The sequence below is a fragment of the Nanorana parkeri genome, unplaced genomic scaffold (genome assembly GCF_000935625.1).
Source record: "Nanorana parkeri isolate BGI_ZX_2015 unplaced genomic scaffold, ASM93562v1 scaffold489, whole genome shotgun sequence".
Lineage (NCBI taxonomy): Eukaryota > Metazoa > Chordata > Amphibia > Anura > Dicroglossidae > Nanorana > Nanorana parkeri.
This window is the reverse complement of record NW_017306757.1, coordinates 568,896-595,624: the sequence shown is the minus strand read 5'-3', so window position 1 is coordinate 595,624 and position 26,729 is coordinate 568,896. Positions and strand designations below refer to the sequence as shown.

Sequence of the window (26,729 nt, the reverse complement as noted above, 5' to 3'; positions counted from 1 at the left end):
ACTCTTAGAAACCTTGGCTGCTCTGGCTGGCCTGGCAACCAGTGACGTCACTGGGTTCCAGGATCTGGACGGGACGCCGGTCAGAGCGTCCCAGATTGCTATGAGCTGGGTGGGGAGATATGTATGACCCTTTCAAACCTCCCTGTCTGGCTCTTAGGAAGCTAGGATGCTGTGGCTGGAAAGGGGGCTTCAGGGAATTTGGTTGAATGATGCTGGTCATCAGACTGAACACATCTAATGGCAGAAAAAAGTACTGCAGGATACATCCGTGGGTTGAAGGTGATTATTGCAGCAAAAGCTGGTTTTGTAATTTTATCTTTTACTGGGCTATCCTTTTTTATTTTGTTATATTTGGCGAGAGTTGTGCTTCAAAATGCAAAGGTTCTCTTGCCATTCTAGGTCTCCACGGGTTTTTTTTTAATCAGATACTTTTTATTTTTAAATATTTTCCTCCAACAAACATCCCACAAAAAAAGAAAAGAAAAAAGGAAAGATAAATAACAACAATTCAAACAATACACAAATAATGAACATACAAGCTAACATATGAACACAAAAACAAATATATCAACCACCATATATACAGTTTAACTGCCTCTGGGCCGGTCGTTTTCCCGGGAGCCCGGGATCAGCATGTCGGCTGTGTCACAGGGGATCAGGAGCTCGGTACACGAGCTCCCTCCGGTCCCCTCTCCTCTGAAAGAATGCGGAAGTGTTGTATAATACATCACTTCCGCATTCTTGTGTCACTCTGCGCGCAATTTTAAAGCTTGACATGTTCGGTATCTATTTAACCGACGTGACCCGATATTTGACCAAAAAACTGGGTAATAATAAATGTTTCCTAACATAATGTTAAAAAAAAACGTTTTTTAAAAAAAATTTTCAGTAATTTTTCCTAATTATAATAAAAAATAAAACCCCCAGTGGTGATTAAATATCACCAAAATAAAGCTCTATCTGTCCCCAAAAAATGGTGTAAAATTCATTTCAGTACAGCGTTGCATGACGGAATAAACGTCAGTCAAAGTATCGCAGCGCTGAATACTGAAAAATGGCCTGGCCAGGAAGGGGGTCTAAACACCTGGTCTTGAAGTGGTTAAAAAAACAACTAGATCGTTGATATCCAATCACCTAAAAGCATCTATACCTTTAGAGCACAGAACGCATATTATAGAATATAATATTATAGAAGAATTCACACATTCCTTTATTTTGTACGGTATTGTATCCATCTAGACCAGGGATGCCCATTTGGTCGATCACGATCTACCAGTCGATCGCAAAGCGAACACTGGTAGATCGCGATCGGCTCACTGATCTGTGTCCTGTCCTCCCGTGGTGCTTGTGCGGCTGTACGATTGCCCACACATCAGTGCCTGCGTTCCAGTCAAGTGCGATCTGCAAAAATTGCAGCATTTTTGCAAATCGCACTGGACGATCGCACTGCGGGAAGGGGGCGTGGCTGCGGTGCCATTGACTTCAATGCACTGCCACGAACCCTCCCACCCCTGAATGCAGGTGTTTTTTTGTTGGTAGATCTCATTGAGCTTGTCATTTGAAAAGTAGATCTCCAGAATGAAAATTGTGGGCGCCCCTGATCTAGACCAATATACGGAAACCTTATCCTCCCCTATTCCTTTATATTGATAAGTCGAACGTTCAAACATTACCGTCTGATCTAACTCAGACATCCATTCTGATAGTAAAGGAAGGGAGGAGGATATCCATTTCCTCACCACCAGTCGCCTTGCAGTAAATAATGCTCTATGTATAGCCAATTTGATATATGAACTCTTCGCAGAGGCATCCAAAACTGCTAGTATGCATACTCTAGGTGTATTATTTAACAATATACCAGAGACTGAGTGTATGATCTTAAGCACTGCACTCCAATATCTAACCAGTTTGGGACATCTCCACAACAGATGTGTCAGTGAACCTTGGTGAAACCACATTTTGAACTTGAAGGATCGTTCCTGACACCTATTTTGAACAGAAACTCTGGAGTGTGACTCTGTGGGTTTTGAATAACAAACACATTTTCTCTCTAGGTTCTTATAAATGGTTGAATGAGTTCCTTTGTTGGTGAGATTCATGTAGCTACCCTTTTGCCCCTTTGTTTAAAATAGCCTTGCATATATTTCACTGAACGACAACAGTCATCAGTAGAAAGTGCTGCAATGGCTCTTTAAACATAATTGCTGCTGTTAGAAATGAATAATTTTATTATCCCCTTGGGCTCCACCTTAGTTCCTGTCTAGCGACTGTGTCTCAAGTTACAGACAACTGCAGAAATAGTATAATGGCCTGCCATTGCTGGGAGGACACAAGACAAAGTACTCTGACTCTGTCTATTAAAGTAGAACTGCAGCCATTTTTTCATTTTTAGTAGTGCAATATATTATCTTCGACGGGACTCCCAGAAGCCGGCGGAGAGGTGAGTGTTTTCATTAGCCATCAAAATTATTTTAATCGATCAAAAAGTTTAACGCTTAATCGAGAAATTGATTGTTAATTTCCGCAGCCCTAATATAATTATATATAATTACCGTCAAATAATTACCGTCAGGTTTTCCCTTCCTGTCCCATAGCCAGGAAGTTGCCTCTAACGCCTTTTTGTTCCACTTTTTCTGTCCTAAAAAACGCTCGAAAAATATGCTCTCCCCCCCAAAAAAAAATCCTATTAATTTCTATGGCCCTGTTCACATCTGAGCGTTTTGTCGCAATAAGCAAAACGCCTGTTGGTGGAAAAAGTACAGAAGCTTTTTTTGGCATATTACAGCTCATTCTGTCCCCATAGACTCAATAGGAAACGCTGAGAGGATGGATCCTGTCTGCGTTTGAGCCGGGTCACCCCTCACTGTACAGACCTACTTGGGGTGAGCGTAGGGCGGCGTGTGGCTGAGTACATCCATAGAGAAGGACAGGGGCTGCGTACTAATCACACGCAGCACCTGTCCTTCCCGGGAGCTGCCCGATATGGCCAAGCTGTACGTGCCGGCCGTTTCTCATGTGAATGAGGCCTTTACATCAATGAGCTACAATCTGCTCACAAAAGTGTGCGACCGGATTTATTCGAATAAAATGCATGTGATCAAAACAGAGTGTAAAAACGAGCAAAAATGTTGTCGCCTAAGTGTGAACCCAGCCTAAAGTAAGGGAGATCCCCTTTTAGACATTTGTTACCAGAACTTTTGTCCCCATTGAAAGAATTCCTCTCTATTTTTGTTCTGGTGACAACAACAAATGTAGGAAATGTAGGAAAAACTAAAAAAAGATTTGGGCTTCAGTTGTACTTTAATATATTACCAAATTAAATAACCAACATGATGATTTTATTAATTGTTTTATATACGCTATATTGCCAAAAGTATTGGGACGCCGGCCTTTACATGCACATGAATATTAATGGCATCCCAGTCATAGTCCGTAGGGTTCAATATTGAGTTGGCGCACCCTTTGCCACTATATCAGCTTCAACTCTTCTGGGAAGGCGTCCACAAGGTTTAGGAGTGTGTCTATGGGAATGTTTGACCATTCTTCCAGATGCGCATTTGTGAGGTCAGGTACTGATGTGGGCCAAAAAGGCCTGGCTCGCAGTCTCCGCTCTAATTCATCCCAAAGGTGTTCTATCGGGTTGAGGTCAGGACTCTGTGCAGGCCAGTTAAGTTCCTCCATCCCAAATGCGCTCATCCATGTCTTTATGGACCTTGCTTTGTGCACTGGTGCGCAGTCATGTTGGAACAGGAAGGGGCCATCTCCAAACTGTTCCCACAAAGTTGGGAGCATGAAATTGTCCAAAATGTCTTAGTATGCCGATGCCTTAAGAATTCCCTTCACTGGAACTAAAGGGCCAAGCCCAACCCCTGAAAAACAACCCCACACCATAATCCCCCCTCCACCAAACTTTACACTTGGCACAATGCAGTCAGGCAAGTGCCGTTCACCTGGCAACCGCCAAACCCAGACCAGCCAATCGTATTGCCAGACAGAGAAGCGTGATTCATCACTCCAGAGAACACGTCTCTAGAGTCCAGTGGTGGCATGCTTTACACCACGGCATCCGACGCTTTGCATTGCACTTGGTGATGTAAGGCTTGGATGCAGCTGCTCGGCCATGGAAACCTATTCCATGAAGCTTTCTAACTAACTAATAAACAACTTAAACTATATACAAGTGGAAATCTTTCTATCTACTAAATTAGCTGTGTACAGGTCTGTCTATCAGTCTTTTAATTAAGTGATCTAATTAGAAGTGAACTACATGGCTATGAACTAGCTGACCAGGGCCAGATTAACATAGGGGCAACTGGAACTCCAGTTCCATGCCCACCACTGAAAATAGGCCCAGCCGGCCCAGTTTGCCTAGGTATGCCTGATGGCAATCCAGGCCAGCCGGGCTGAACACAATCAAGCAGAGGTGCTGGCGGCTCTCTAATCAGGCATTATAGGCAGCCGCCCGCCAGGGCCTCGCAGGTCACCAGCGCCGACTAATTAGAGAGCCGCCCCAGCTGCTTCCCATGCGACTGACCAACAGCACCAGGCCCATGATGCTCTTAATCCGGCCCTGTAGCTGACAATATCAAACTAACAACCTACTTTGGATAAACACATGTGAGCAAAATAACCTAACTGATACATTTATAATCAAGTAGCAGAAGGAAAATGACAAGCAGGGTCAGGCAGGAGCCTCTGCAGATAGGACATTTCAGGAATGGGACAAGGAAGAGAATAGAGTATACAGGAAGTAGACACAGCACACAGGATCAGAATGACTGGTACAATGGGTCAAGGCACACAGGAAGCAGGTAGATAGCAGGGTAAGCAGAAATGGCAAGGGACAGCAGGTGAGATGGGTCAAGAACAATGACAGGATAAGGATCAGATTCACAGGAGGCAGGACCAGGATAGTTAACAGCAGAACATCACAAATGGCCAAGTAGGGAAACCGCTGAGGCACGGCGAAACTCCTAGGCTGGAACGAAATACCTAGCCAGTATCAGGTGTAGACCCATTTCTGGGACCTGAGGGCTGCTAGGAGACACCTGCTGGTAGATACTGGAACTGCACTCTTTAGGTCCAGGGACTACAATACTACGGGCAGGTGGTGTCGTTTCTAACAGAGCTCAAGTGCAGACCACTTGATGATGGGATTGCCTCCACACCTATGAATGGGGTAGGATAACTCAACTATCTGGGATCTACACATAACTGAAATATTCATTCAGATAGATTGACTTTTAATAACAAACTCTTGTGTCTGTAAAGATGAGTTACTGATTACGATGTGCCCTGAAAATCTTGCTCAACATCTGATTAAACAGTTTTGTCGTATGTCTTCCTATAAGAGTCTTCTTAGTAAATCCACTTAAGTAATTAAGAAGTAATATGAAATAGTATACATGTCTCAAATTAATGTTTTGTGGTTTACGAAAACATTAATATGCACAACCAGTCCACCACAAGTGTCCACCGCACCAATTTGTTTTATTATGTTACAAGCAAACACTTGCCTATTGGTGGAGTTGTAAAGTTGAAATGACGCAACAGTAGGGACATACTGTAAAGGTGTAGAAAGAAAAAATATTTGTGCAAAGAAAAATAGCGTATAGATGCTATATAAGAATGAAAGCGATATTAAAGTCAACATGTTTTTAAGCTATATCACGTGCTGATTACATCTTTGACCTGTACAATTTTTGTATATTAACTGGACATACACTTTAAATAAATAAAACTGACCCAAAACTATTATAGTTGCCCCTTTATGCTTCCATGTTCTTTCACATGGAAGATACAGAATGCGCTTGTGATCTGTATCAAGATTTTATATGATCTGCTTGTCTGTTGGTCATATCATCAGTTCTGCTTTTCACAGAATCTCTGAACCGGAAGTCAACAATCAGACCCTTTCCATCTACTCAGTGCCACATGATGAGCATTTCCACCCTGTGCAAGACTTGGTCAGCTTCACAGAGTATTTTTCAGATATGGGCAGTAGATATAAAGTTTAAATTTTTTAAAGCTTGCACTTCCATGTTTTTGTTAATGTATTACATATAGAGATTTGTAGGTCAACCGCTACAAGGAAGAGGATTTCTTTGTGTTTAGTGAGCCAATTGGACATGGTTGATTAGAGCACTGTACAGGGGTGGGGGTCAAACTGCTGGAAATGTTCTATACTATAATAGGTATTTACCATAGTAAAATGTTTTTTCTTAATTATCCTAATCACATACGTTGATGCACAATCCTTTGGTAGATGGTTGAAGTATGCACATTTCAGGGGGATATGCTTTATATGTTTCTCATACTGTACTTGGAGTTCTCATACCATGCTTTGCATATTCTATTTACAAAAGTGGTGTAATGTAAAACTGGTACTTCCCTTTTGTTTTTTTTTTACAAATTTGCTTGGAAAATGGCTTTCGCTGGCACATTCACTCCTCTTAGCATGTGCCTGCGGAGAAGACATTAATATTCACATTGTGGGCAGAGGATGGGCTTGATCTGTGAAACAGTGTTTTTAAAGGTGAGCAAGCATTGCTTGCATTTCAAACATCGTTTTTACCCATAAAAAAAGATGGATTTACTTATTAACTGAAAAAAGCAAGTGCAAAGATAACAAATTCCATTGTTTATTTTTTCTGTGCAGAAAACAGTCGACAGTTGGTTCTCATTGTACTCTTTCTCCAAATGGAGGACCATGCTGTATTCCAGAAGAGCTTGCAGGAGGGGTAAGTGTCTGAAAACTGTCTCCCTCAGCCAAGATCCAATCCTGCTGTTTTCCCTTCCCTCCAGTATGATCTGATCCCAATCCCGGCTTCTCCATCAGAATCTGGCCCTACTGCCCCTTTTCCCCATCTATCTCATCTGACCCAGCTACCTCCTCTTCTACAATTATTTGATCCCACTGCCTCCTCCTCCATCAGAATCTGATCCAGCTGCCTCTTTTCCATATCTATTACAATCTATTACAATCTGATACCACCGCCTCTTTCTTGAGCATGATCTAAGCCCACTGCCTCCTCCATCAGAATTTGAACTAGCTGCCTCCTCTCCTCTCCCTAATGCAATCTGACCTTGTGACCTTTTTGCCTCCTTCTTGACCATAACCCTTTTCAAATATGTCCTGTCCTCCACCACCTTAAATAAATGTATATATACATCTATGTTCCCCAAGGCCTTTTGGATGGTGAATTTCTTGTATTTACAAAAGTCTTGCGATGGTTGTAAGGTCTGTGGCCAGCATTATACAATATGCGCATGGAGGTGATGGAGATTGGAGTTGGGGAGTTATATAGTTTGCAGTATTTATATAGTTGCATTACTATTTTTTAGCATTTACATGCAAGTCTGTATTTGTATACAGAGTAAAGAATTTGAGTACATCATTGTTAAGGTGCCCATACACTGTACGATTATCATACGATAATCGCGTGAAATCCCGCAATCGTACGATAATCGTAAAGTGTATGGAAGGCGTGCGACCGTTTCTACTGTACGGTCGCACGTCTTCCGCCGAACAAGCAGGCTGGAAAACCTGCCGAGAATCGTAACTTGTTGCAACGACTGATTGTCTGCTAAATAATTAATCATTTCTGAGTTTATTTTTTTGCCATCAGAGATTATCTTCAAATCTTCTTTGGAATGCTATTTAATACCCCCATGTCACACACATATATATTGATTGAATGCTGTATGCCTTTCTTCATCTACTATAGATGACAAACAATATAAAGGGTCCTGAGCAAAACTTTTAATGGGGCCGCTCTCTCTTTATGCAGATGCTTGACCTTCTGAGCTGTTCTGCTGTTGCCACTAAACTCATATGTCACAGTTGTACTGCTCACTGCACATCTTGTTGAACAAAGACAGCCCTGGAGTGCAATCCATGTGGAGAGAGACTGTTTCCTGGCCTGCAGACTTTTGCAGGAAAGCAACCTTTTCTATACCTCCCAAATTTATGAGCAGGGAAAGACTCTTTTTAACCTCTGATATTTCTCATCATTTGGCCTGCACATTACGAACCTTAAAAATGATTAACATGCGGACATAGTAGCTGTAGCTCCAGAGCTGCAGTTTGCACAGGATATTTGGCACATGTACAACACCCTCTGAGTCACGACCTCTCACATCCCTATCACTTGGCTCCCCAAAGTCTCCCCAGTCTCAGCAAAATTATTCCCATATATACTTGACCTATACAAACCTGAAATACCAGCGTCAGGTGGAGTCGGCTCTATGGAGAAACCAAAATGGCTTTTAAACAGTTTTTATGGTTTTCCACTTTAAATATACAACTAAACTTATTTATATTTACAACTAAACAAATATGCCCTTGAGATATAATTCTCAGAGCACTATGGGTTTTCTAAAGAGATAGCATAGGAAAAGTTGTTACATTTTAGACATAGCTTGTCTCTGGTTAAAACTTCCTAGACAGCCCAATAAATGGAGGGTAGCAGAATTATCATTCTGACTCATTGAGCTGTGTATGGAAATTTCAGCTTGAACTATGAGCTCTGTAAATTATCATCAAACAACAAACAACACAAAGACAGCACAAACAGCGCTCTCGGATGGGCCCTAGAAAGATGGATAGTGTGTCACTGACTAACATGCAGCCCTGGGAAACAGGAGGAGTACCTGTAATTGTGAAAACCAAAAAACAAACACTAGGGCGCAAAACAAATACTAAGCTAACTGCCTGGACAGAACATTGCAGGGAGGATAACAGAAAAAGATTATGCACTTACTTATGTGGGTCCGAGGACCAGATGAGGAACGGCCTGTGGGGAGGATCGGGATGCCCAAGGTGTGTGTTCACTACAGGCTGGTATGCTGCCTGAGGCTGCTCGTCCCAAGGGGGAGAGAGAGGGGAGAAAGGTAGACGAGGGGGCGGATGGCGGAACAAGAACTTCATCCGTGTCCCCGCTGCTTGAGTGGGAGATCCGGGCGGTGTGCAAGAGACTGGGCAGTGTAGCGTCTGGCTGAGCTGCTGTGGCTGCAGCTGTGGATAGTGCGACTCAGTCTGTGTGTGGACCGAGGCGTAGCGATGTGCCCGAGCCTTGATAACGGCAGTAGAAGGGAGCCGACAGGGAAACCAGCAGGGTGACAAGTGGTCGGGTCAGTGACAGTCGTGGGTTGGAGGATGTCGGGAGCAACGCGTTTCGAGGAAAACACCTCTTTTTCAAGCTCAGAAAGAAAGCTCAGAGAAACTATGAGGAAAGCCTGAAAATATGTAAAAAGAAATTGCATCTTCTGCTTGGGAATATGCATGGACGTACAACATATTTACATGCAATATTTCATATTTACCGGACGAAGAATATTTTTAAATTGTTATTTTCTTTATTTAGTATAGCCAGGATGAGAGGATATATACAAAGCACCGTATTACCTAATACACTGATTGGCATTAGCTAATTTGCCTACAAACGTCAGGTGGTCATAATAATCTGGCCACTCAGTGTATACCTTATATAAGTCCAGTACTGTGAGTATCTGTGCACTTAGTAACACGCTGGAAGACAAGTAACAGCCTTCTCTGCTGCAACTGAATTATTGGCCCTAATAAAAGGGAACCAGAGACGTTTACAAATATTTATCTAAACCTTCATGAATAACTTCCTTTTTCTTTTTCCACAAAACTGTCTTAGCAAACACTCCAAAATTAACATGTTTTGGCTTTTGTAAGCATTCGCCACATTAGGAAGTACCATTCATAAGCTGTTAAACAAATAAGATTTTATATATGCTGTTAGATGGTTAAAGAAGGACCAAGTATTTCAAAATGCCACAAAGTAACAAGTATGCCTTGTGAATTTGTAATCCCTTTTTAACCAGTAGTGAGGAAGTATGCTGACCTTTCCTGATTATTCTTCTTCTTTACTATCATTCAGATCCAATGGTTTTAGTAGTTTCTGACTCACTTGAACAGGAACAAATATGCAGAGCTTTGAGAGTGTCTGTTAATATAGGCAAAAAATTAGCAGTTTTAGGAGGAAGTCAGCATTGACAATCTCAATATCTTTATTAAGAAGACGTGGAGCCTTAGGGCCATATCACATGAGCGATTTTGTAGCTCCCTCAAGTGTTTTTGTTGCTTTATAAAAAAATAACTGCAGACAATGAAAGGTCTGTGTTGCAGGGAATCCAAAATTTGTAGCTCAGCCTCTGAGTGATTGCTTTTGCAGAGTTTGTAGCTAGTTATGGCCGTCTTCAGTAACTGCTCATGTTATCCAATGCAGCTGCTAACGATCATAGCACACCAGTGATATAAAGAAGAACTCTGGGCAAATTACATTTTAACCGTTGCAGTGGGGCTACCCCAGCACTGCAAGTGTTAAGTGCTCATTGTGGCTAGTAAGCTAAAGTAACAGTTATATTCACCCGAAACCTGATCCCGGCTGGCTCCTACACCGCTCCCTCTAGCCTGTCTCCTGTTCTGCTCCAGTGATTTGTCCCTTGCTGTCCTCACATTCTATACACTGTATAGAAAATGATGACTCCACGGGACCTTAGACCTCTGGAGCGGAAGGGGAGCGAGGCTGAAGGGACCGATCTAAGAGCAAACTGGGATCTTGGGTGGCTTGGGTGAGGTTATCATTGTTATTTTAGCTCCCTAGACAAAACAAGCGCCTAACCTTTGCAGTGCAGGGGTAGCCCCACTGTAAGGGATAAGATTGTATTTGCCTGGAGTTCAGCTTTAAATAAGCAATGTAACCAAATACAGCAGTATCCAGGTTACAAATCTCCAGAGAATATAATCAGAGATTTGTAGCTGCTACAGATCTCTGATACAAAGCTACTAGCGTGACACATCCCTTAAAGGAGAAACATTGGGAGGGTAAAATATAGTCTTCCCAATACTTAGATTTGCTGTGGGACACTGCAGTGGTCACATGTTGGCTCTATGTATCTGCTCAGTTCACAGTCACCTTCCTACAGGGATTACCCCCTCCTTTCTGTTTCTCTAGTGCTCATTGGAGGGACAGTTAGGGGGAGGGGAGGGGTTGGGCACAGCTATATGCTGATTTTGGGTCGCATGAATACATTATTAGATGTACTTCTGTAACCCAAAAGAGAAGTAAACAAACGTTGTCTTTACTCCTCTTTAAGGGCCGGTTCACACCACAAACAGTGCGTTCCAGAGCGGTCAGGCTCTGGGATGCACTGTATCGCACTCTGGCCACACTAGTGCCTGCGTTATGGTCCAGTGCGATCAACAAAAATAGTGCTTGCAGCATTTTTGCAGATCGCACTGGACCGGAATGCAGGCACTAATGTGCCACGCGTTCTGGTGATCGCACTGCAGGCGGGGGGGCGTGGCTGCGGTGCCGTTGACTTCAATGCATTGTCACACCCCCTCCCGCCCCTGAATGCAGGGTGCAGGCCGGAGTGCAGTACAGTGCGTTCAAGAGCCTGACCGTTCAGCTGTCAACGCACCAAATTCACTCAGTGTATAGCCAGCTTTAGACACTAAAGCAACATAAAAGAACGGTCACCTTGCCCATTCCTGTTGAGTGATAAATTAGGCAAACATGCACTTATATATACAGCAGTGCGAGAAGTATAGGTCAATTAAGAGACAATTCATGTAGCTCCGACAGATAGAAAATCTTTTTATGTGATGATATACAGTACACACCCATCAGATCTTTTCACATCTTTCTCTTGAAAGGCATATAGAGAACTGTCAGCTTATAAAGCTAATGACTAGGATGTGGCACAGGAAACAGGCACTGAAAGGAAGATATGTTTATAAATTATTAATATAGTTTTAGCAATTAAAAGAAGGTTATTTCCAGGTCTGACAGACATCAATTATATTACGTAAGAGCTTGAGGTGAAGAGTTACTATTAATAAGCTTATAGATATGTATGAACTTGAGACTTTGAACCTGCCTGTAATCTGGAACTCCAGTCTTTTATTCCAAGCTAGTCTACAAATTACATTTCATGGCAGGATATCCTGTGATATAAAGACACACACAAAGATATGATACTTTAAAGTGACACTAAACTCAGGAGTTAAATCTTAGAAATACATTCAAGTACCTTACCTATTAACAAAAATGTATCTTATTTGTGTATCACTCGGCTGTAGATCCTCAAATCATTCCTGAATTGGTGCTGACACTGTCCTTCCTTCTGAAGGGGGGCTACTTTTTGTTCCCTGTGTGTGTTGTACAGTAGCCACTGCTGCAAGCTCGCTCTGTGATGGACTACAATCTCATGTTTAATTTACGAATTTGTAATTAAAGGGGAACTATGAGTGAACTTCAATACAAATTAGTAAACTAAACATGAGATTGTAGTCCATTACGAGTGAGCTTGGAGTGGTAGCCACTTTACAACACACACAGGGACCATGGGGAATAAAATAAGCCACCCTCCAGAAGGAAGGACAGTGTCAGCACCAATTCAGAGAGGATTTGAGGACCTACAGCCGAGTGATACACAGATAAGATAAATTTTTGTTAATAGTTAGGTACTTGAATGCAATATTAAGATTGAACTCCTGAGTTTAGTGTCACTTTAATGCTGTCGCTTTGAGTATTTTTTACAGAGACGCTTAGCTCCATTAAAAAGGAAATGTCACAGCAAAGATAACCCTCTGTAATCTGGTGTGTCATGTACCAGTGGATGAACATTTTGTCCTACCACCTAACTGTATATGTTGATGCTGTGATTGTTCATCTATATATGAGCCGTATATGTTGGCAGTCTCTAACATTCAGCATACTGCTTGTGCCATTTAGCAATATCAGCAGTGGGTTCTGCTAAGCCTAGAACAGATGTTTTAGCGGCTAGGTACTTGCTGTGGTGGGTTGACTATGTGACGTACCAGTGTGCCATGCTGTGTGGAAGCAGGACCTATGAGTGTATGCTGGCATATCATGAGTGATCCCGTAACTGTGGTCTAACATTGAGAGTACAAACAATGACACACGTGTAGAAATGACTATACTGGGAGCAAACAAGAGCCAAAGTGTACAAAAGAGAATGAATAAACTATTAGGTGTCATGGAAATTTTAAGGAAAGGCTAATGAACCTAGCTGAAACAAATTTACTTACTTTACAGAAGATGGGAATATGATCACTTTATATAAATAACCATAGAGCAGAATAGAAAGCAAAGCTGTACCCTTTAAAGCAGTACTTTATTAAAAAAAAGATTGTCACATACCTAGCAGAGGCTGGAATGACAAGAGGGCCTCCCTTATACCTCCTGCCCTATATCCCCTGGAGATGGAGACAGTGTGTAGCAGGAAGATGAATGGCATGGTTGCCTACAGTGGGTTCAGACGTAGCAGAAGATCACAATGCAGTCTGGAAGCTGCTTTGAGATGCTCAGACCAGGTGTGTGAAAGCTGGTATGCAAGATGGGTACAGGAACAGGTGTAAAGAGAAGAACCCTTGTCAGGGCAAGCAGGGTCAACAACAGCCAGGCAGCAGAGATACCAATTCAGAAGCCTGAGCAAGGTCAATGGCCAGGCCAAGGTTGATAGCAGACAGACAGCAGAGGTACCTTGACAGCAGACAAAAGGCACAATCAGGATATCAGCCGAAGTCAGCAACAGGAGATCTGGATACAGCAGAGTCAGGAGGCAAGCTGGGGTAAACAAAAGGCAGCATAAAGCAGTCCAGGTCATGGATCTCCGGAGTTGTTGACCACTCAATGACTCTCTTTAGTTGTCCTGTGCTTTAAAGAGGGCTCTTGGAGCCAAAGCTAGTGCTAAACATGTACGCTCATTCAAGCTAATGCCAGGGGCATGAGCATGCACATTAGCACACACCTTTGCATGTGTACCAACACACATGTATGTGTGCACAGCCGTGATCCTATGCAGCGGACCATAAGCACTGCAGTAATACATACACACAGATCTCTGGGCATGGTCGTGTGCTCAACCTTCCTGACAAACATAGTTTTTTTGGTAGAAGAGACTTTATATCTATCTTCCCAGCATCTCCATCCAAGAATGAAGATGGGATTATGTATCTCAGGGCTAGGCAACCTTGGCACTCCAGCTATTGTAGAACTACAAGTTCCATGAGTCATCGCATAACATCATGTCTCCGAGAGGTATGATGGAATTTGTAGACATTTTACACTAGATATGATTTTATCCCCAAAAAAATTGTTCAATTGTATATAATATATTGCTATGTGTAAATGGCACTATAATGACCACTAATTCTGTTGTTTGTCTGTGTCTGCAGCTTTTAACCCCTGGAAAACTGGACCATCATACAGTGCATACACAATTTGTATCTAAGGTAAAAAATAATAATATGTAAGACGCATAACTTTCCCACAAAAGCAAATCTATAATGATGGCAATTACTACTAACATTTTCTAAATGACAAACTGCTCATAGAACCTGGATGAAGGCATCTCGATTTTCAACCAACCAGCTGGGTTTCACATCTTATAACCTGCGCTTGAAAAAACTGATTTCATGAAATTACAGTTATGGAATAGAGGAGATTATGTTAATTAAGGTGTAGTCATAATTATAGAAGACGGGCCGGATGACATTATTTAGATCTAACTTACAATAAATAGTGTTAATTTGGCTTATTTATGAAACAACTTATAACACCAATAAGATGCCTTTTTTTGTAAGATCAGCAAATTAACATTGCTGACGGGTGTATGTTAAAGCTTCTATGAGGTTTCAGCAATTGGATTTACATATACTTTAACACCTGATATATGTTGCGCATTTTCATATTAATAAAGTCACCCAAAACAGTGTTTGTAAGGATGACATTTGTGTAATTCCAGGTTGTAACGTTTTCTATACACTGCACTTAGACCTCTGGCACAACTGTTGGTACACATTATAGACTCCAGGTATGAAAATGATAACCTTTCTTTAACATATGCTTGTTTTATTTCAGCCTATCCTGTTTTGGGGACGGACCCGTGACAATCTAAATGAAATGATTATGATAGAGCCAATTCTAGGCTGGGAAGGACAAGAAATTAGGTCTTATGGAAATGTGGTCATGTCCTCTTTAGCGGTTATGCAGATTAGCCACACACAGGTAATAATGTGCTATACTGCATGTTATCTATTAAAATAATTAAGATATTACAATGACTACAGTTATTTAGACAACTGTCCACAGCTAGCTGCAGAAATGAATCTCAGTGACACTAGGGGCTGATTTTTAAATCATCCAGTCATACATTTGTCAAATGCCATTTGCATGGCATTTTTGCCACCAAATGGAGCCAAGGAGCATAGGAATTTCCTATGCTCCTTAGCTCTACTAAGTGCTGTGCGAATGGCATTTGGCTAACATATGGCTGGGAGGATGAATTATAAATCATACCTTATCTGTCATTGCTTCTTCTGGAAAGTTCTCATCTGCACTGTGCAAACAAGCAGGTACAGTGTACATCAAGCACATATCCAGTGGGAATTGTACCTTTGTCTCATTTTTTTTTTCACATCTTTTTAAATTTTCACATCTATGTAATTTTTTGGTCCAGTGCTTGATTTTGTGATATTTCTACACAGTGTGCATGAAACACATGGTTGTAGCTATAACATTTTGCACTGCATATATATATACCTAATCGGTGGAACATTTTGAATGGGTTCAATGCAGGGTCTGAGTACTGAAGGGTTAAAGCAGAACATCAGCCGACAGCCATAAACAACAAGATACAATTTAATTGCAAATTAAAAGATAAAATAACAAGTACATCAGGCATTTTCACATCACTTCCTGCATGCTGGTTCAGAGACTGCCAATCAGTTTGATTTTTTAGCAACAGAAGAGTAATGCCTGGCTACATATTACTGTCAGTAGGTTTCCTTTTCGTTATTCTAGGAGCAGCAGATTAATAACAGATTTTTCTTAATGTTTCATACCAAAATTACTGCTACACTATATCTATTCTGCACTGTCAATTATGTGAAAATGTGTAAGGTGAAAGACCGAAATCAATGTCAAGGATTCTTGAACAGGACTTACTGGCAGTGTTGTACTCGTACTGTATTTATATCATGGGGTGTCCACGTATGGCAATTTGTAATTGATTTAAAATCGAAGTAAAAGCTTGCTACCTCAGTGAAAACAAATGGAACTTTGCATGTCTGTATAGAGAGGAAATTAAATAAGCAGTCATATCAATACTTTGTTATATTTTGTAACTCTTTTAATACTTCAACATTTATACTTCCTTTTGTGTTAGAGAAAACCTTACAGCACATAAATACGGGAACCATTGTTAACTTGTTTGTGAAAGCCCCAGGCTGTCATTTGCATCCTTGCTTTGCTGCTTAGTAAGTCATAGAATGGTAAGTATGCCTGTTAAGGGGTTTGACTTTAGCTGCTGCATACTTGTTCCAAGTCAATAACTTACTAACCTGTGGAGCAAGGGTGAAGGTGACATTTCCTTCAAAAACCAAAACTGCAAGCACATCATCTATCGTTCTATCACAACAATTCCTCTTTGACTGCTTTGATTACTGATTTACCCCCAATCATTACCCTTTATGTGATGTAAAAATGTTCTCATGGCAGTTTTTACTATTCTCCTCAGGAGATGACAGAGGTCTTCATGGTTCTCTTTCCTCTCCATGTACTCATTTTGTCCATGGATCACCAAGAGAGGCGATTTATGTATCAGGTAAAGTATAATTTATGTATAGCTATATGTTGACAGGTAACTGCAAGGGGTGTTGAGGGTACAACTGGCCATGAGTCATTAGGGTCATGTAGTCTAAATATAAAAGAATAAAGCAGGAATGATGTTCACTACCCAACGTTTTTACGTATGTATGTCCTTAAGTTTATTAAACTTGAATAATACTACTACTACTACTACTAATAAGAAAAAAAAAATAGGTTTCCAAAGGTTTTAGGGTCCATCAAATGTTAGTTTATGAGATGTTCCTGTACAGCACTGTGCCATTTTATTGGGTCTCTGGATATACATCTGCAGAGGACTGTCACAGCTTCCAGATAAATATTTGAGGATAGTACCACCAGAGGAACCTTTGACATAATTTCTATGTTTATTTTTATGTATTGGGAACCACTGCTAAATAACATTAATTGGGGGTCAGTGGGAAAAATACACCTTACAAAAATACACCTCGTATATTAATGGAAGCATGCACCCCTTAGAGTGGTGGTCGGAATGGCTCCCATACAGACAGCTAAAAAGATCATTTGTGTAATGCCACTGGTTCTTCCAAGTGGCATTGGTCTTAGATCCATGCAGGCACCATCACATCGGAGGTCAATCAGCCACAGCTCAAGCAGCAACTTTGCAAACCCTAGGATTCTACAGAATCCTAGTTGAGAATGGCTGCTGTAGAGAAACAGATGTGCCACAGACAAAATGTATTCAGGCATCATATCTTATCAGATCTAACACTAGTGAGTTACTGCAGGTTATTCTGTTCTATTGAATAAACCTGGTGGTGTATCATTCCTGGCACTAAGGCTTGTGTCTTCTTTGCAGGGACTTCTGCCTCTTTCTGGAATGAGTGTGGTATGTGACCAAATAAATAATGGTTATACCTTTGAAATCAGTGGTGAGTATCATAATACCTATATTTACATTAGCAATCATTAAACCAGAAGACATGTGCCATCCCCCATCCCACTTTCTCAAAAGGAGGCTTGCATGACAAATATAGAAATTAGACTAAACACTAGCTTAGGCCAGATGGTATGAACAGCATGTCCAACAGTAGACAGGCAGAAAGGAATTAGTCCCAGATCAAGGATGTCCTCCTGCTCTACTTATGCCACCTTTATATAGGCTGACTGGGGCTATTTGACAGTTTAAGAACAATTTTGGTCTTATTTGTCAACACAAAGAACTAAATGCAAGCGGCAATAACGTCACACCTATGATAAGAAATACACTTTCATTGCTCTGACACCTCCAGTGTGATTAAATCTGAACTCAATTTGATGCTTTTTCCAAAAATGTGCTTGCCTTCTGTAGTGACCATAAATCCATTCTGATGTTTGCAGGCCCAATGATAGAGCCACGGCAGGTATCCTGTCTCAGCTCCAGTGAGAGAAGTCTGTGGATTTCAGCTCTGCGGGATCACATCCAGGCGGCCAATACCCACTACCCTCCAGCCTCTCCATCTATCAGCATCTTGTCTTATTTAGTAAGTTTATAGACATTACTGCATCTTAAAAACCTGTTAAAAACCTGAGTTACTAAAAGCAGAGTAAACATCATGTGCTTGAAAGTCAAGCATTGAGCACTTTCCATCCCATCCCTCAATATTGACAACTCTCAGTTGGTTATCTAGAAACCTGCTGCGTATTGTGTAATGTATTGTCTCCCTCTAACTAATTAGTTGTGGTTGAACTGGCCGCATTTATAGGACCTGTCCAGTTTATACTTCAGTTTCTGGTTGATGCTGGCAAATAAAATCACATCCTGACTTTGTATATTCGAATAGATCTCATAGTCTATGATGGTGAGATTTGTGCTTTTGGGTCCCTGATCTGCTTGCCTAAATTGGGACTCACAAAGGCTGCAGAGCTGGGACATCCAGCAAGGAGCTCTCCGTAGCTGAAATGTAAGTTTTGGATATTAATATCAATCTGAATGAAAATTCTCATGCCTTGAGTTTATATATGGCTTGATTGTACTATCAATATATGCCAATGGTTATACAAGTTTTGGGTGCCATTGATTATACAAGCTTTGTGTTTAGAAATATTATTGTCTGGTAAATGTCTTGTTTGTCATTAGTGCACCTATATATACCTACATGCTGGGCAGTAATACTGATCATTCACTACTTTGTTTTCTTTAGAGATGGCTCTGCTACAGTCAGGTTTTGTTAATAGGGGATTACAAACACACAATTGCAAACCATATTTGCGGATTTGAGTGCTCTGCAATAGTGATGGGCGATCCTGCCCATGTTCAATCTTGTGGGATGTTCGATGAACTTGTCAAAAAAATTTACAGATTACAAACATTAATGTGAACCCAACAGAAGTCAATAGGAGGTTCAACTGGAATATCAGCTCTCTCTATTTTCAATGCTAATAGGTAAGGGTTTGAGAGACAAAAGGCATGGGGAGCTAGGCACTGCCAGGGGGGAACATGTATTTTTTTTAAATACTGTTCAGTGGGAAGCAGCTCCTTTAAAAAGAGTTTAAGGGCAACATTACACAATTCCTTTAAATAACATTAATGGAGATGCCTTAAGCCTGTATGTGAAGTGGCTCGCCTGACCAAAGTATTGAAGCAAAAGTGACCTTTGCAAAGCAAAATCAATACCACTTACATTGCCGCTAAATTACATTTGGTAGCTGCTTCATTCTGTTTGTAAACAAAGAGGTCAGGGATTCCTTTTAACATATATACCAGACTTTTATGCCAAATGGATTGTAAGGGGGGGTCCCCATGAAATCCCTTATCCGAGTGTGCAGCCTGGCAAGCAGAGAGACACCCGGATATTCCTTCAAACTGGCCAGGGATCATTGGTTGCTAGGATGCTGTGCAGACCGACAATATTTGGACATTGGCATCACCTGGGGCTTGCGTTCGGTTTGTTGACAGTCTAAAGCAAGCCGATAGGGCAGCGGGTTAGTAGTTGCTGGGACACTGATGGCAGCATGTGTCCTGCTGGAGTGGATTTTTAAGTGAGTACTAGATATTGACACTTGGTGGTGGTGCTCATTATCATTACAATTGCAATTCTATCGCTTTGAAGTTGCCACTTAGTTCAGTTCCTTGAAATGGTACAATATCCAAAGTTTAAAAATACACAGCAAAATCTACAAAAAGTTACCATTACCAAGCCTGCTCTATACTGCTCCTAGGGTCCAAATCCCCAGACTGTGCACCTAGGGAACCAAGCATAAAGAACATTCTCATTACTTCTCTTACATGGCTGTATATTATGCAAACGTTTCCTATGAAATCAGTTTGTGTATATAATCAGTGTACATTCATATATGTGTGCAATTTTTTTTTGTATGCAGGACCAACTGTATATGCTCTCTTTAGACTTTTGTCTGTAAGTATATTTATTACAACAGCTGATAAAGTGATAAAGAAAAAATGCACAGTAACTTAAAGAAACAAGAGTTCAGATGTCATCAGTATACAGAAAATCATTTCTATTGGATATTAGGGGTTGCTTGTTGCCTTATTCACTTGCACTTTTACCATAAGTAGAATTATTTTTGTGCAGTGATGTCATTTAGGTTCAAATTCTAAAAACCTAACAGCTTTGCCAGATTTCATGGTGGTATATTACATGTTAATGTATTTCTTTAGAGATTTACCGGTTTATTCAAACTGAAGGAAGGAATAAACAAAGGAAGTGAAGGGGTGCCCCCTACTGTCTGAATATGTGTTTTCAGAGGTTTCACTAAACTTCATCCTTTGCCACAGTTTCCTTTATTCTGGTGTAGCGCTCACCCTCAAAGGAGCCACTGGAATAACAGGGTCATCACTAATCTGTCTAGGGGATTTGGTCTTAAGCTGCCCCATTAGCATTTAACCACACTTCTTCTAGTGCTCACATAGCTGATATCCACTCCAATATTGTACTGCTGAATAACTTTTATTAAACTACTTCATACTGGGAAGAGAGGGTATAGGGATCCCAGACATCTAGGGTATAACAGACGTAGACTCCAGACTCACCAGACCTTGTTACCATCTCACTGTAGATCCACTTGTGGTACAGTGAATAGTAATTAGAGTAACAGATGAGCAGGAGATATGTACAGATCCTCAGCAGGAGAGATACCAGTCATGCTCCAAAGGTCCTCTATGTTCCAGGCACCTCCAGCAGACATCAGCTTCTCTGGTTCTCCACTGATAACAGCACAGGCCTCCTCCATACTTGAGGCAGAGGGAAACTCTTGCCAAACTCCAGCCGCTGCCCACCCCAGGGCTCAGGCCTAGCATGGGGGGTGGCTGGACGGCACCCAGTCCATTGCTGATCCATTGCTGGTCCCGAAATAGTCTAAGCACATGACAATTCCCTCCAGTGTATGTACCCTGTCCCAGCATGCACCACTGGTTGAGAGAAACCTAGTGATTGGCTGCTGTCCTGTACATACACTCATAGTGTCCCTCATTGGCTGTCCCACAATACAGCAAAGTCACACTAAACTCAGGGGGTACAATCAGTGCCAGACACCTGGAATTAACCACATAAATGCCAATATAATCCAGTCAGGCTGACTACAGCCCTGGCAATCATTAAATGTCTAGTAGCCACCCCACAAAAGGTGATGGGGCTACACTGGATTGCATATATGATACTAGCAACTATTATACTGATGAAGCAGTTTTACAATACATGCAGTCTATAAATGTGCCATCAAAAGATGTTCGCAATAAAGATAAATGCTAAGGATAAGTAAACAGCTGTATTTATCCATGTAGGATATTCATTGAACAATTGAGGTTATTGCTCTAAACTGTACTATATGCAATCACCTGGAAACTGTCATTGTTCAAAATCCCATCACACCTGCATACTAACTGTGATGTAAAATTATGCTAACAGAATGCTAAACCTAAGTATTGAAAGTTGAAAGTCAGGACAGGTATTTGACACTGCAACATGCTTACGGCCTTTAATTTCTATATCTCTGTGTGTCATGATTCAAGCACTACTATTGGGTGAAAATGTAGTTCATAGAGTTGAAGTAAATTCGGATTCATTTTAAACCTGCTAAAGTGAGTGCAGACCTGAAAACAACCTGTACATACTTATAGTTAACTTTCCTTCTCTCTCCCATGCCTCACTATTGGTTCATAGCTTTGACTGGCAGCTTCAACCAGTGCGAGAAAAGTACAGGAGGGGGCATACTTGATTTCACAAGTTATAGTTGAGATTTGCATAACAAGAGGGCCCCACGTGATAAGAGGCTCTTGGTCACTGTGGGAATCGTCTAAAAAACAATACATTAATCTCTAGGTGGCTTCTTTTCAGGTCTGGTGTCACTCTGGTGTCAACTGTTCGATTAATAAAATTGATTGTTAAAATTGGACCCATACATAGTCAAGCAGGGCCATTGACTAAACCAAGTACTAAGAACTGCTGGGAAATTAAACTGGCATTAGGCATTAATAGAGATACGTCTGTGAAAATGATCTGGCCTTAAGTGAAATTTCAGCAACATTCACATACAGTCGACTCCAAAGCAATTTGCCAACAATCTCTCATTCCTAGAAAAAAGTTGAGATCTTCCCTTAAGTTAAATTTTAGCATCAATTGAAAGCAACATATTACTACTAATCCCTAGTAGGCGATGGCCATGATAATATTTTATAATATTGTAAAAAAATTAATTTTTGACTGAAGTGTTTTTGATAGTGAAAATAGTTTTGTATAGATTGTTTAAAAACATGCAGGTAATAGGAATTGCTTCTAATACTTTCTTTTTTTGTCTCAATCTAAAGATTCCATGTGACCAATTGTGGAAGAAGAAGGAGCTAGTGAGGTATCTGACATCATGCCCCATCCTGAACTGGGAAGGCAAACCGATCCAACACATGGGTAGTGCCATCTACCTGTCTGCAGTGAGAGCAGCTCACACAATAGACGGAGTAGGTCACATTGACCTGATCTGAATGCAATGCGTTACCGGTTCTGCTCACTATCCCTATAGGAGGATTCCTAAATGTGTATAAGACATTTCATGTTTTTTTTCCTACTGGCCTTCAAGAATTCTTTAATCGGGGTGTCCATAAAATACACCCTGTAATTTACACCACTAAACTCAGGAGTCAAATCTTAAAAATGTATTCAACTACATGAACTATTAATAAAAATTAGGGCTGGTAATGATTCAAAATTTCCTGTTCTACTAATCGAATTTTTTTAAAATCGATTAATCGATTAATTTCGATTAATTATAACGCACATACACATCCAACTACATTGGCCTATACACATACAGCACAGCAATAAAGTAATAAAATCAACTAGGATCACACTAATCCAGCACGTTATTAATCTCACGTGCCCCACTCAATATGGCCGCCGCTTGAGTGGGACAACTCAGAATAATAACGCGCTGGATTAGTGTGATCCTAGTTTATTTTATTACTTCATTGCTGTGCTGTGTGTGTATAGGCCAATGCCAGGGATCCAAACCTGAAATAAGCAATTTCAGGGAGGTGTCCCTCTCATTTCAGGGAGGTGCCCTCTCCCCCGCATCCGCGGAGGGGGAGTTAGGGGGGGCTGGGAGAGAGCACCCCCCTGAAATGATGGCAGATAGCACAGGAAGCAATAGCTTCTTTGCTATCTGCAGACTTTTTTTTTTTTTGCAGTTGTCAGACTAAAGAAAAAAAAGGCATAAGAATGCATAGCTAGATTCCTATTGGCTATTTCACTTTGCAATAGCCTATAGCAAACTAGCTATTGCACCCGCCCCCTGCTGCTTTCAATCACCAGAAGAGGACCTGATAGAAAAATTCAGGTCCCCCTCTGCTGATTGACAGCAGGCCTTTTTTTTTTTCTTTTCTGACTGACGGTCAGGCCGTGGCTCCCGATGTCAGAAAAAAAAAAAAAAAACGATCCCAGGGAAAGGTTTAATCTGCTCGATTGAGCAGATTAAACCTTTCCGGTAAAAAGTGTGTCTCTCCCGGGTGTACTCACCAGCCCAAGCAGCTCCATCAGGTAACGAAGGAGAGGGGGAGGAGTCCAGTGACGTCACGGACATCGACATCACCGGAATCCTCCCTCCTTCCCTCCGTTAGCTGACAGAGCCACTTGTGGAAGGGGGGGAGGAGTCCGGTGACGTCGATGTCCGTGACGTCACCGGATCTCCGACGGAAGTCGGCGGAGAGGTGAGTACGGAGCCAAAGAACTTTGATCGATCAAAATAATTTTGATAGATCAAAAAAATTAACGATTAATCGAGGGATTAATCGTTAATTTCCGCAGCCCTAATAAAAATGTATCTTATTTGTGTATCACCCATCTGTAGATCCCCAAATCATCTCAGAATTGGTGGTGACACTGTCCTTCCTTCTGGAGAGTGGTTACTTTTGTTCCCCATGGTCTCTGTGTGTGTTGTAAAGTAGCCACTTCTCCAAGCTCACTCCTGTGATGTACTACAATCTCACGTTTAGTTTACTACTTTGTATGGAGATTGTAGTCCATCACAGGAACAAGCTTGGGGCGGTGGCTACTTTACAACACATACAGGGACCATGGGGAACAAAAGTAGCCACCCTCTAGAAGGAAGGACAGTGTCAGTATGAATTGAGAGACCATTTGAAGATCTACAGCTGAGTGATGCATAGCAGTTTAGTTAATAGTTAAGGTGCCTAAATGCATTTTTAAGATTTAACTCCTGAGTTTACTGTCACTTTATGGCCTGACAAGTGCAGAAAGAGATTTAGCACTCTCCGGGTCCATGTTACCTGTTGCTGTTATAAGAATACGTGGTTCAGGCTGCATGGCTTTTGCATCCAATCAGTTTCAGGTCTGCTCCCGATTTGCCTCAGATTTGCCCGATTTGCATGTACTTCCAGAGAAAGCTGCAGACTGAACTCTGTAACCCACATGAACACATAGATGCAAACTAGCCCTTTGAATAACGTGAAAAAGACTTCCCTTTGTTCTGTCCAGTTTGGTTAGCAAATGGAAAATGCTCTTAAATGCATTATCTTGCACATAGATCCACATAACATGATTTAGATTGAGAGCACATTGTTCTATCCGCAATAGCTTAGGGAAGAGATTTAAAAGCCCCACTCTGTCTTCCCTCTCTAGCACTGTCTAGCGAGGTGCATGAGAAATCCAGCTTCCTATCTGCACTTAAATAGGTATTCAAAATACCTACTTCTATTAAGCTCAGTATTTAGAGTGGAAGTGAAGTCTATTCTTTGAAGAAGAACTCCATGATGTAAAAAAATTAACTCTTGCAGTGGGGCTTTGGTTGTTTTGGGATGACCTTAAAACAGAACTCCGGTTATATATTTCTGTACTTCCACTAGACCCCCTCCTGGAATCCACTGAATACTTTTTTAAAGAAAAAGACCCCATATATACCCTTTTCATTTTAGCATCCTAGCCAACCCAGTGGTGTAATGGGTCCTTTCTCTTCTTTCTTGGTGGCAGTGGGGGCCATCCTTCCTTCTGGACTGAGTAGCATTAACATAATGATGTGTGAGTAACACTCAGTCCATAAATATTGTGAGCCCAAGCTGTGGGAAAGTGCACCCACAGGGGGTGTGTCAATGACAGGCTGGGGTCATAGGAAATGGATAGACTAAAGCTGGCTGTCATTAAACCCAAAGAGGACCGGCAGCAATGGGTGGAGGAAAAAGCTGGGGACAGTGCTGGAGCATTGAGAAGGTAAAGAATAGCACACTGTTTTTTAAATACAGGTGGGGGGGGGCAGGGGGGGGAATTAAAAAATGTAAGTTCCCGTTCAAATAAGTTCCATTGTCTTCTGTGATTTGCTTTCAGTAGTAAATGATAGAAAGTCACCAAAATTACTAAGATGCATTTCTAAAATGTATTACAAATACATAATGTCACATAAGGTTGAAATGCCAAGGTCTCGGGACCTTGCAAGGCCTCCTTCCTCACGGGGACTCAGTGACGATCTGTCCCCCTTAGCAACTAGACTCTCCCACTCCCAATGGCATAACTATGGCATTACAATCCCACCAAAATTCACGTGCCAAAACATAGACATATGACTTGAACTCCCTTGCCCATAAAAATAAAATGCCAGCCAATCTAATGTATATCACCTTAAGGATACCAACTAGATGTACAGTATGCTGCAGAGTAAACAAGGATCTCACAATTGCTTGCCAACAGAAACACATCTTTGGAGTGCTGGTGACTTTCTTTACTACTGGTTCTGCGCGGCGCCATTAGTTGTAGTCACAACAAGCACCAATCCTACTTGACTCCATACGATCAAGCACTGTCAGGACTGAGCAGCAGCACCACACAAGTTTTACTTTATTCTCAATAGTCATTTCCATATTCAGCATTAGCAATCACAGATTTCAGACTAAGACCACACATGCAGTTTTATGGAACCATAGTGTGTGACTTCCCTATGTAATTACAATTCTATGAAAATATGACCTTTGCTTTTATTTTGGCTGTAGATTTAATTTTTAAATTGGGTTGTGTACTGACTTTATTTGCATTTGTACACATAATGACACCTATTTCTTTTTTTAAAGGATTTTGAGGATCGGATTATGGTGCTCTTTTCTGAAGATCTAGTCTTCCTCTCTTTTGATCCTGACAGAACAACTGTTATGCACCATGTAAGTTATTTTTGGAGTATTCAGAATGTTTATCTCTAATACCAGTCCTTAATATAATGCTCACAAGGTAATATGGGTGTGTTTGTAGGCCCTGTGTTCCATCCAATGTCTCAGTAACTTCTGCATGGATGGAACTCGACCAACTGTGAGTTTGTTTATTAATACATAAAAAGAATACAACTGACGGGCCCCTACATAGCAAGCAAGCTGAACTCAGGGTTAAAATGGGTGGTATTAAATAGTATAATGAGCAATATCATGCAGAATCTTCCAGGTCACCGATATGGTTTACTATATATAGGCTTTTACACTTTTTAGATAGTGCCAAGGTTATCTACCCTTGGTATAATCTTATGTATGTACAATGACCACGCCACAGTATCTTTGAATCCCCCCCCCCCCCCCCCCGCCCGCGGGAAAGTTTCGAAAAA

General features: G+C 41.3%; 1 protein-coding gene across 1 annotated transcript in view; it reads left to right on the top strand.

Annotated features, from left to right (window-relative positions):
• The window catches only part of LOC108790632 (pleckstrin homology domain-containing family N member 1-like), a 45,112-nt gene that overhangs the window by 5,580 nt on the left and 12,803 nt on the right, over positions 1 to 26,729 (top strand). The window contains exons 2-9 of the mRNA XM_018560939.1: positions 6,659 to 6,740; positions 14,237 to 14,293; positions 14,922 to 15,068; positions 16,579 to 16,665; positions 17,506 to 17,578; positions 18,027 to 18,169; positions 22,453 to 22,599; positions 26,212 to 26,298. Of these exons, the coding sequence (XP_018416441.1) occupies positions 6,659 to 6,740; positions 14,237 to 14,293; positions 14,922 to 15,068; positions 16,579 to 16,665; positions 17,506 to 17,578; positions 18,027 to 18,169; positions 22,453 to 22,599; positions 26,212 to 26,298 (823 nt within the window). The remainder of the gene's footprint in view (positions 1 to 6,658; positions 6,741 to 14,236; positions 14,294 to 14,921; positions 15,069 to 16,578; positions 16,666 to 17,505; positions 17,579 to 18,026; positions 18,170 to 22,452; positions 22,600 to 26,211; positions 26,299 to 26,729) is intronic.